General features: G+C 43.8%; 1 protein-coding gene across 5 annotated transcripts in view; it reads right to left on the bottom strand.

The window, feature by feature from the left end:
- Mapre2 (microtubule associated protein RP/EB family member 2) overlaps positions 1-12,458 on the bottom strand; it is a 135,657-nt gene that overhangs the window by 49,610 nt on the left and 73,589 nt on the right. For 4 of the 5 annotated variants that reach the window (XM_021150602.3, XM_021150604.3, XM_021150601.3 and 1 more), the window contains one exon: positions 12,305-12,432. The exons of the other annotated variant lie outside the window; for it this stretch is intronic. In XM_021150602.3, the coding sequence (XP_021006261.1) occupies positions 12,305-12,425 (121 nt within the window). In that variant the 5' untranslated portion in view covers positions 12,426-12,432. The remainder of the gene's footprint in view (positions 1-12,304; positions 12,433-12,458) is intronic. 5 annotated transcript variants of the gene reach the window in all.

The raw sequence follows: 12,458 nt of genomic DNA, 5'->3' as shown, positions 1-12,458 counted from the left end.
GTTGGACATGCTATCACACCCTCTGAGTCAACAATTTTCTTATGTGCACAACATCAACGTTGAATAGAGTGCTCAGCTCTAATCTCAGATGATGATCTGATTCTCAGGCTGCCACCAACTTCTCATTCAAAGGCTACTTGAGGTTCTCTGCTAATTAGAACCACCAGGTCATGTCTCAGGCTCTCGCCAGCACGTTTACTTCTGGCATCACCATCTTTTGTTGTGGTTTATGTCAGAGAGGCCCCTTGTGTGCTGCATGCTCCTGGGGACAGTACCAGCTCCTTTCCTCTCTGGTGACTTATTTCTATACACTCCTTTCTGAGCTCCTGATAGACTCATAACTTAACAACGTAACTGTTTTCTGCCACCTCAGCCGTCACACATTGACAATTAAATCAGCTTTCCTAATAGAGCATGATGGATTTGAGACTCGGCACACCACAAGCACAGAGGCCTACTGTCTCTTTGCATTTGCCTGGTCACACATCTGCCACCAAAGCCCAAACCTCCTATTGGAGGAAGTGTCCTGTGGAAAATCAGGGCTGACTAAAGAGGAAAGTGATACTGCAAAACATGGGGTTCTATTTCCAGCAGTCAGCAGAAACCTCTACACACATACACAGACAGACAGACACACACACAATACATACTTTAAGAATTCAGTTGTGAAGCTGAGGAGACAGCTCAGTCAGTAGGTGTCAATCACAAGGACCAGAGTTTAACCCCTAGAACATATGTAAAAAGCAGGGTACCATGACATGAGAGTATATTCCCGGTGCTGGGAGGCAGTAAGAAGAGCATATTCCTGGAACTAATGACCAGCTAGCCTAGCTGACGGTGAGTTCCAATCCTAGCGAAACACTCTGTCTCAAAAAGGAAAGTGGATGAAGCTCATTGGTCTGCCAATCTAGCCAATCAGTGGGCTCCAGGTTCAGTAAGAGACCCTGCATCAAAAACTATCACCAGGAACAAATAGAAGAAGACATCCAAGGCTGACCTCTGACCTATGCACACACAAACACACGAATGTGCATCCTTGAGTAGGCACCCACACTTTCACACAAATGTAAACATACATTCCTACCCACTGTTTCCCAACACATAGACCTGTAGAGCACTACTAGCCTGACTGTAGAGAATCTGATGACATGGGACAGTCAGTGGATGTTCTGAGTTGATTAAAGCGCTACCTGTGTCATGGGAGACAGAACACTTCCTTACTCTTCCAAATGGGAACTTCAGGGCAGTAGAAATCAAACTCCAAAGAGTCCTTGGCTGAGATGTAGGATGGATATCTTTATTAAAAGGTAAACTTTGGAGAGACACAGAGAGCGCACAGCAGCTGGAGGCTTACAATATGAACAAGGACTGCTGTTTAAGTATTACTTGGAAAAGCAACTTTCCCAGAAACTCACCAATAAGATAGTGTATTGAAGCCAGAGCATCCACGTCAGGCTCACTAACCCCAGCAATAGGCTCAACTGTCTATTTGTAGTGGCTTATCCAACCACCATAACATGGCAGCTAAAGAGTGAGACTGTTGGTCGGAAACACTAGCAGAATTTTTACCTGCCAGGACTGAGCCAGTCCTAGGTACTTAGTTTCATGCCCAGTTACTGATGTGCAATTTCCGTTCAGGCAACATGCTCATCAAATTTTACTAAACATATCCTGCCTCACGCAGTGACACTTGGCTTCCACAGCAGAGTCCAGGGGGGTAGGGGGAGGAAGCAGAGGGGGTGGTGGTGCTCAGTACAAAATGTCACTGGCTTCCATAGAGCTCAGCATTGAAACTGGAAGCAGAAGCCCGAGTCTGAGACCACAGCTAAAGTTAGAATTTAACATTCCAGACTGAGCAGAGGGTGGGGAAACCTTAAAACAAGTTAGGAAGGTATATAAAAAAACCCACTGGAAAGAAATTCCATTTTCTTATTGAAGTCATGAAGAAAGAAAGTTCTAGCAAGCTCTGCCGTCCTGGCTCTGTCTTCCCCCTGCGTTTGGAAGGGTTTCTATACACTTGTTTCTAGTGTTGCCTCTACTCTTCCACAGACAAGGCTTTTTCTGTTGCTTGCCTATTTTTGTTTGTTTGTTGCTTCCAGACTATAAGACAGACTGAAATAAGGTAAGTTTAACTTAGAGGCTGGAATCTGAGACGACATGAGTGTCCATGTTTAACTTCTGTGATGACAGGTCACCTCTAACCAAATGCCCATCTGTAGGTAACACATGGGGATGCCCCTCTGCTTACGGGTGAATGTAAACCCAATAATCTGGTTATGGTGCCACATTCCTTTAATCCCAGCACTTGGAGGCAGAGGCAGGTGGATTTCCATGAATTTGAGGCCTCTAAAACATTTTTTTTCCCAAGGAAAATGATCTCATTTAAGGGGCAAGTAACTGAGGTTTGAAAGTCCAGAAAACCACTGAAATACAAAATTCAGAAAAACAGAGAAAATAGAACAGAAAACCCAGCAAAACCACAAAACAACTGCAAGTACAAAATAAATGCAGGGATGCACATGTGCTAATGTAGGGATGCACATGTGCAAATGGAGGAATGAAGATGTGCTAAGAGAGCTGGGGAGAAGTCTAGAGAGAAACTGGCCATCATCCCACACACAGGGTCAAGTCTAACTCAGCATCGTTTTTTAGTCTTCGAGGTTCTTTGCTGACTGCGGTCAGGAAGCAATGAGAAAGGGGGCATGTGGGAGCCCTCAAAGTGGAACTCTGAGCACATGCAAGACAGCGATGTGAATGGACCACCATGAGCCTGCAGCTCAGTCCCACAGAACATTCTTTTGCTTACAGAGGTTCCTGTCCCTGGGTTAGGTGCCTTGTCATCCCTCTACAGGTGGAAACCTTTGCCCTTTTCTCTCAGGTCACAGGCTCCTCACTCTTGTCACTCCACTCACCCCAGACAAGCTCACTAGCTGTCACACCATCAACAGCATCCCTAACAGCTACTTCCTACAGAAGGATACACCTTCCCCCACAGCTCCCCAAAAGGGGCCTAAAAAGGCTAAGAGTTCAGCAGACCCAGCTTAGCACGGGAAAAGGTCCCAGCAGCCACAGAGAACAGAGAGCAGCTACCACAAAGCCTCTGTGCACACTGCTATATAACAGAAAACTGCTGAATAATAAGCTCATTTACTGACACATCCCAGGTTTGTTTCAGGACATTTTGTTATCTAAGCACAATTCTAGTATTAGAAGGAAGGCAAACTAGCAGGAAGACCTCATGGTATTTACTTTAGGGATTTAGTCAGATAGCCAAAGCATAAACAATAGAAGATTTAAAGAGGGTGATGGCGTTGGGAAGAGGCAGGAAATTACTTTTGCTGTTTTGTTTTTGTTTTTGTTTTTTAAGTAGTGAATTCTAACATTATATAAAGTTGACATATGTACTTTCACTAAAACTTGGCTCCTTTAGTTTTTTAAAGTTCTTCTATGAATTGTCCCAAAATGTCATTCAGAAGACAGGAATAGAGACCAAGCTTCCTGACAGTGACTGAAGACAAACTTCAGGAAACTATGCCGGGACTAATGTCACAGCAATATACTTCTCATGGTTACAGCATGTGGCCATAAAACGTATGTGTGTTAAAGTCCGGGAAAGGAGGAGACAGAGAGGTGACAAGCTGTCTGTCACACTTACATAATAGTTTCAGGGTGGAAAGAACTCCGCCTGCAGAGTGACGGTTATCTTAGGCATTTTCCCTGGTATGCAATTCTGAAAGGCCCAAACATTTAGCTGTTATATCTGATACTTCTTTTCCTGTTTTCTTTGTCATTTATGAAAAACTATAAATCAAAAACGTAATTCATAGAAAATGGTGAGAAAATGTACCTGAAGAGCTGTAGGACATGGGCATGCCTGACTTGATCATTACAAAGTGCAGACACTGAAGCCGACTGGCGATTCAGACGTCACCAGGTGTGCCCTGCTCATCAGTGCTGGGAACTGTCTGACAGCAAGAAAGGCCGGGCACCTCGCCTTGGCCAGGGATCTCGCCCTCCCTCTGCTTGGTCTGTGGATAAGCTGACAGAACAGTCAAGAGCTCTGGATAGAAATGTGGCAGAGAGACTGCAAGCCAAGGGACAGGTCTTGGCCGGGTTTGATCTTACTGCTTTTGTAGGGACCTCAGATGCTGGCCATGCTCAGCTTGTACTGAGTCAACCCCTGCTGACTCCAGGAGTAAAGAGTACAGTGTAGAGCCTCAGAAGACTGAAATGGTACTCAAAGCATCCACCTTTCCTCAGCTTGAGCTGTGTCTATGTTAGGAGGCTCCATCTCAACATTTGAGCTCCACTCCATAGTAGCGATCAGGCATTTACCAAATCCTCATGGCCACTTGGCCAAGGACCTAAACAAGATGAAGACAAACCTTTCTTTTCCTTGCATACAGTGTTCACTACCTGGAGCAATACTGTGCATACTGCCGCAAGCCCTAACACACACCACAGACATGTGCACACTGCACAGGCAACACACCACACTGGCCTCCTGCCTCAGACTTTCTAACCTAAAAGTCTCTTTGGAACACTTAGACACTGACAATTCTTTTTCTTCAAAGATTAGTCCAAGGTCGCCTTTTGCAGATGTCTTTTTTGTTCTTCACGTAGGACTCTCACTCTACTGGCTAAGGGAGCCCAGTGGCAACGGATGCAGTCTAGTTAGTTGTTCTGTCTGTCTGGCAGGTAAACAGCCTTTAAGGCTGATGTTATCATTGGACCTTCATTGACCCTGAAAGACACACATGTTAAAGGCTTAGTCTCCAGGGTGGTGCTACGGGGAGGCAGTAGAACCCTGAGGAGTGTGTCCTTGTGAGAGCTCCTTTGGTCAGCAGGACATAACTCTGATGACATCTGGGGATGCTGGGCCTCTCCGCCTTCTCTCTTTTGCTGCCTGGCATGAGCTGAATGTACCTGCTCCATCACCTACTGTATCTATGAAAAGTTACTTTGCCCTGGCCCACAGACCTGAGCTAATCAGATATGCACTGGAACCATCAAAACTGTGAGCTGGAATAAATCTTAAACAAATGGGTTGATTATGTCAGGTATTCTGTTATAGTGATGGGAGGTGATTAACATAACTGGGGATGATGTCAGGTTCATTAGTCTACTGTGCTAGCAATGGCTGGTATCTCTGAAATCTGAATAAAGAAATGGTTTAGGTCCTGCAGCTTGGGTGGAACTAGAAAAAAAAAAGGAAATTAAATGGTAAATGTGGGTAATAAAGGAGTGATTCTCTTAAAATGTTGAAACAACAGGTTCTTTTATAACGGATACAAAAAGGTTCAACTTTTCACGTTCAAGAAGGGATCAGAGAGCCGGGCGTGGTAGCACACACCTTTAATCTTAGCACTCGGGAGGCAGAGGCAGGCGGATTTCTGAGTTCAAGGCCAGCCTGGTCTACAAAGGGAGTTCCAGGACAGCCAGGGCTATGCAGAGAAACCCTGTCTTGAAAAAACAAAACAAAACAACGAAGGGACCAGAGAAGTTTTAAGGGGGTGTCAGGGCAGCCACTCAATACAAGTGCACTGTATTGAATCAAACATAAAGAAACAGGTGTGCCCCAGTGAATAAGTCCTTTGGTATGTGTGAGTCCTTTGGAATGTGTGAATGTGTGAGTGTACATATGTGTATGCATTATGAGTGTGAATGCAGTATGTAATATGCATATTTATCTCTGTGTGAATGTGCATGTGTGCACATGTATATGTATAAAAATGCAGTTATACATGTATATGTATGTATGTATGTAAATATGCATGTATGCACACAGGTATGCACACATGTATGTGTGTGAGTCCAGTGGATGCATATGTATATGTGTATGTGCATAGATGTGTTCAGGGTCCAAGCTTGCAACAAAATTATTCCAGATATTCTGTTTTCTTCAAAGCCATAAAATAGTTAAAATGAGGCTATGAAATCCTCTTAGGAATAACTTGCTCATGCAAGGCCAATGTGAGGAAAGACTAGACGATTTCAGATATGAAATATGAACATGAGCTTTAGATCCAAAGGACAGGATGAGATCTGTGACTTCTGCCATGCAGAGAATGGGTAAGCACACACTCCTGAGACACTTCAGCTCATCTGCTGGGAAACATCTGAGAGGTCTCTAGTTCTTAGGTCTCTTCTCAGAAAAATACAGAGGTGCTTATGTCATAGCAAACTCATTTGTAAAAAGAAATGACTGTCTGAGGCCTCCCTCAAATATATATTCTTCCTGTAAGTCTTTAGAGGGTTTTTTGTTTTGTTTTGTTTTATTTTGTTTTTCGAGACAGGGTTTCTCTGTATAGCCCTGGCTATCCTGGAACTCACTTTGTAGACCAGGCTGGCTTCAAACTCAGAAATCCGCCTGCCTCTGCCTCCCGAGTGCTGGGATTAAAAGCGTGCGCCACCACGCCCATCTGTCTTTAGAGGTTTTAAACTGAAAGAAGAAAGGGAAAAAGAAAAATTGGAAACAAGAATACAAGTAACGTTGTATAAGGAGCATATCCATCAAATCAAAGAACTGACATCTTGAGAAAAAAATCCAAAATAACTCAGTATATTGGAACATACTTTTCTCTTGTAGGGATACTGGCTTTTATAGACCCAGTGAATGATTTCAAAATAGACAGTGTCTTCATATGATTCATAAGCAAGGATTGTAGGTGAGGCATGGTGACGTATACCTATAATTTCAGCATGTAGGAGGCAGAGGGAGAATTCAAAGATCAAGGCCAACCTGGTGTCTTGAGTGAGATTTTGTCTCAATAAAACACCATCCATCACCACCATAACAAGAATAAGCTCCGACCAACCAACCAACCAACTAATCAAAATATCCAAAACTCAAACCAAAAGACAAAATAAAACAAGACAAGACATACATAGTATTTTAGGCCATGTGTGGTCTTCTATGCCCATAATCGACATATCTTGGAGATTACCAAAGCCTAACCACTAGGTCACCAGGGACACACTTGGGAAGATGAGGTAGAAGAATTGAAAGTTGAAGGCCAGCCTAAGCTAAATAGGGAGACAGTCCCAAACAAAACCAAATAAAAGTGAGCATGTTACAAATCAGAGACAAGGTCACAAGGGAGGGGCTCTAAGGTTGCCAAGTCAACAAGTCTTAAAACCATAGGCACTCCAAGGCTTCCCTTCCATATCCTCTTAAGAGGCCGACTATGCCCTGTAGTCAGAGCCTCAGGCCCAAAAGTCAATGGAGTGTATTCCAGGGCTCCCACTAGCTCCAGAGTCCACACTGTTCTTTTGATGAACACACCTCTCCTCTCTAAGCACACACATCTAGGGTGGTGGCTTAAGAGACAGCATGGATACAGGGCAGTTGCGAACCTGTAAGACCTTCAACCAGGACTGTGAAGATTATACATCTGCCACATGCAGCAATTTCTCCGGGTAACAGAAAATGATGAGATCAAAACACAGAGTATAACTAAGGATATTGCTTTGTATAACTTCCTATAATTATTTTTGTGATCTTATTAAGAATTTACAATTTATTGGTTTATGTTTCTAGTAATGTCATCAATTTTTGTTTATTCCTATTAGCTATAAGATATTTTCAAGTTTAATATGGATGTGTGTCCTTTGACTTGTCACTAAATATGTAATATGTATATACATCACACACACATATACTGTATATGAAATACATATACAGTATACATTTTAGGTCATCCATCTTCTCCTAGGTTCCCTGAGATATCTCACATGTGCACAGTGACTTCGAACCAATGTTCACTCAGCCCTGCAGTTCATGGATCCGAGTGTGACGAAGCATGCTTCTGAAGGCAGAGACACAGGCTATCCTGGTTTGGGGGGGCTGCCCACTGAACAAACGTAGCACCCTACACGGGCTCCTATACCCTGGGCACCCCCACTTGACTCTAGGAGGAGGATGGCCTTTCTAGGGTGTTCCCTAAACAGCTGCCACTCTGTCATTCAGGAGCACTCTGTGCACACCTAAGAACATGAGTGTCTTTTCTGTTGACTTCCTTTGTCCCACACCTTTGTATTTATTTAACATTCTCCTTTGTATGCGTCCATCTCTCTTCAGAGACACTTACTGCTGTGGTCTTTTATGGACAGGGCTTCAAGGACACTAATCTTACCCTGTTTATCTCAGGGCTCAAGATGTGTTTCCCGAATAAAGCTCTGCTGATGGTCAGAAGAGCATGCACAGCAAGAAGGTGGGTGGAGGTGTGGAGACTATGTCCAGAATCAAACATCCGTATGTGCAAAAACATCAAAAACTCCTAGGACTAGTTTGGTAAATCAAGCTGAATGCATGCTGGTATTTGGCAATTCAATGTTACCTACGTGTGTGTGCGCACACATTTCAGGGCAAAACACCAAACCAAACCAAACCAAAATCCTGTAATCCCACCAATTCATATTTATCGTTAATAATAAAAGTATTAAGATAATGAAAATATACAAATTATAAGGGAAAAAAAACCCTCTTACACTCTCTATTGTCTACTCAAAAAACTAAGCTGGATTGAGCCAGTGAACTGGTGAAGGCTTCAGTATGCTACCCAGCCCAGCAAGCCACTTTCCAGCTGGACCACGCCTGGACATGGCCCATCTCACTTGTTATTCGCCTTTCTCCAACTATTTGGTATGCTGAGACCAAGTAAACGGATTTTGAAATTAGCTGGTCGAATAAAATTAGGGAGAAAAAATATCCAGTCTAGACAAAATCTCTACACAATGCCTCTAAGCACAGATAATATTCCACTATTATCCTTTGATGTAACCATAGTCCCATTATGAAATGGCTCACTTTCTTACAGAAAACAGTAAAGCTCTGGTCTTATAAAGCTAAGTGAACGGCCAGGCCTGCTGACACTGAAGGCTAGCCTTACTTGGCTTCAGTAAGAGAGTCAGTAAGATCAGCCCTACTAAATTTAGCCTCTGAGCTGATTTCATCCCTAACCTGTCTTCTCTGCTGACACAAGAGAGTAGGCACAGGGGACACAGTACTAGGCTGGAACCAACCTATTTAACAAGCACAGATCTGCAGCCAAAAATGGTCACAAACAACTTGCTACCGTGCACAGGAATGACTACCACCAGGGTAAAGCGGCAAGGGCCTGTCCTTCAGGTTCCATGCCCGATGGCCACACCTCTGCACAGCCTAGTGCATTCTACAAATTGTATTTCCTTCTACTATTCATGTCTCAAGAGTTGTAAATGCAAACTACAATTTCATCAGCCAAATTCAATAGCACCCAGAATAAGAAAATACCAGGAACTTGATCCAACACAAAGCTTGAACCAATCTGGAGAAACACATATTGAACGTGAATCAAACTCAGATCATTTTTTTTTCTACCTTAAGAAAAAAAGTCAATCAAGAAAAATATTTAAAAATTTCAAAAATGCTTTCATTTAAATGACATTTTATTTAAATAGTCAGATGCTCAGGAAAATAAGTGAGCCGTCCACCAACCAGTGCCAGTACGGGCTGAGTGATGGTCCTGGCTGTGGTCCCGTCAGTGTGGAATGCCTGCTGGTATCTGCTGTGGGTGCTTCCTGTCCTGGGATGGAGTGGGAAGGAGAGGGAGAGGATGCACAGACTGTAGAAAAAGGCCAGCTGGGAAACCTGGCTTCACATCAACACCCAGCCGAGGGGTGGAGAGCCAGACAGAGCAAAATGGGGATGGGGATGGGGTGCCGAGAGGAGGCTGAGGGTGGCAGGAGGGTGAAGGGTGAGGAGGAGATACTATCTTCTGCCTTGGGTCAAACTCCTTCCTGTTCCTTTCCCACTTCTTTCCATGCAGCCCCTTCCTTCCTGTCTCCTTCAACAAGGTGCCTGAAGTGGAGGAAGCCACTTTTAGGAGCGTTTCTATACTGGCTTTTATCCCTCAGCATTACCTTGGAAACGGCTACTAAACTGGCTTGAACAAAACCCAGGACACCATCCCCTGCCCACTCCCCTATACACTTTACCAAGCAACAGGAACCATTTCTATGCTGGACCAGTGTGGTGGTGCATGCACATGGCTCAACCTCCTGTTCCAAAAGGAGAATTCAACATGACGAGATTTCAAAGTGGATTTAAACAACCAGCAGTACAAAATGGATACAGCCCTCTGCTCTCCTTGAAACAGATTGTTTTTTTTTTTTTTTTTTCGAGAAATAAATGCTGTCCAAATATGCATACAGATCCATGACCTAGATTTAATGTTCAAAGAAAGTGGTCATAAAGTAATATCTTTGGGGTAAAATAACAAGAAATGAGTAATCTTCATTATTTTGTAATGTATTACAAGGTATTTCCATGTGCCTTATTTATTTATGTATGTATGTATTTATGATGCTGCGGATTGAATCCAGAGCCTTGTATACACGAGACAAGTGTTCCACCACTGAGCTACAACCAACCCAGCTCACAACTTTTACTTTAGAGTGCATTTAAAAATGTTTTTGTGGAAGAAAGAGATGTCAGACAAAGGCAGAAAGTCCAGAAGCCAGTACAGCACCACAGTGGTATTTCAGTATTTTTTGCAAACTAAAGAAAAGCTGTTTTCACCTTCCTTATATTTTAAAAAGAAAACCAATAAAACATCCTTGTAAAGAGCTTCCAAATTAAACACACACACACACACACACACACACACACACACACACACACATATATATGCCACCGAGGAGAAAGGCAGATAGAGAACCGTCAGGTGTGGGGTGTAAGTCTTTACTGAGCTGGGATACAGAGTTAGAAAAGAACAGTCTGCAGAACACATGCAGGTGATCTGTGTGTGTCTTCCCAGAGCATGCCACTAAAATCAAACACCACACAATAAGCTATAAGGAACTAAAACAAATACCCAAGACACATTCTCCTCCATAAATCTGAGCATTCCTAAGCGTGATAAGGACAAAGGACTTAGGTCAACCGTATTTGGATTTGTTCTCTTTGGAGCGGTACAGTCCTACCTGCCCTCAAAGTCTTCTAGGACAAGAACAGAAATGAATTCATAAATAAGTAAATATTAAGACCTCTTCCTCCTGCCAAATGCTATTGTTGAAGACAATTAAACTAAGAGCATACAAATGGTGCCGTATGGGTCTGGGACACCTGAACCGCACTGTTAGTGGTCTGAGGTTTCTCAGAAGTGCAAGGCAAGGGGCAGACTGCTGGCACTGCTTATCAAGCACAGTGGCCTAGGCTCCAGGCCCAGGGGCACTGACTGAGAGGGCCAAGGGAGCTTTTTCAGCAGCCCCCAGGAGATCAGACATGCTCTGGCACAGCTTCCATTTGGAGAACCCATGCCTGTCTTTCCACAACAAGGATCCACACTTGTTTTCCAGGCAGAGTGCTTCAGGCAGAGTAACACACTCTGACTTTGCTTTTGAAGTTTACCCCCGAAGACGTCTAACTCAATACACATTCTCTACCAAACTGCTGGGTATCAGGTACGGTGGCATGCTAGGCATCAGACAGAAAGTAAACTACAGGGCAGCTCTTAAGAACTCCTGGTACCTCCTCGGATCATACACGGCACGACAGGTGTTATCCTGGATGGGTGGTTGGGGTTTGGGGAAAACCACGGACCCTGGGGAAGTCTTCCCAGAGCGGACAGTAGGTGAGGCAGGTTACACTGAGAAGAGGGCACTGCCAACAAAACTATGCCAGACCAAAGGGGATGTGTCTGCAGAGAACCAAGAGTTTTGTGGAGCGTTCCTTCAGGAGAGCAATGGGTAGGATGGGTCTGAGAAGGGTAATATGGAGGGAGCCCCAGAGGTTCGAGGTCCACTGTGCATGGTCTTATTTGCTTGGTGTTACAGACATGTGCTCCACCCTGGAATCATACCTCAGTGTTATTTATTTTGGAACAATGTCCCACTTGGTTACCCAACTGGCCTTGAGCTGGTCATGTGGTCCAGACAGGCCTTGTGTTTATGATACCCCTTCTTGGTCTCCTGAGCAGCTAGAATAGGGCCCTGAACCACAATTCCAAGCTCTACTGTGTTTGACACCTTATGTATAGTGATAATAGGATGGTGGAGCAGAGGTTAGGAGCCAGTATTACAGAGGAGTGTGGCAGACAGCAAGCCAGAAGCAGTTCATACATTCATCTGATGGCTGTGTGCTCTCAGATGTTCTCAGACATTTACTCCCGTATGTCCTTCACTTCCAGCCAAGTCTCCCCTTCTAGACTATACTTACATATACATCTTTGTCTTACCCCAAACAGGTAATGTGTGGTTCATAAAAATCACATTCAACTGCCAGCAAACACTTCACATAAACACTATAAGGATAATCTCTTACCTGAACAGAGCTGTTCCACTTTTGTGTAGTTTAGAGACACGATGTCATTGACCCATGCAATGATGTCATGCCTGCTCATAGTCTCCTGGGTTATCGAGGTAGAATACACATTGACCGCCATTCCCCAACTAGGATAAAACAGATGAAAATAAGC

The sequence above is a fragment of the Mus caroli genome, unplaced genomic scaffold, assembly GCF_978045245.1.
Source record: "Mus caroli unplaced genomic scaffold, Mus_caroli_1 scaffold_19, whole genome shotgun sequence".
Classification (NCBI taxonomy): domain Eukaryota; kingdom Metazoa; phylum Chordata; class Mammalia; order Rodentia; family Muridae; genus Mus; species Mus caroli.
Note: the sequence above shows the minus strand (reverse complement) of the source record. Positions and strands in the feature narration are given on the sequence as shown.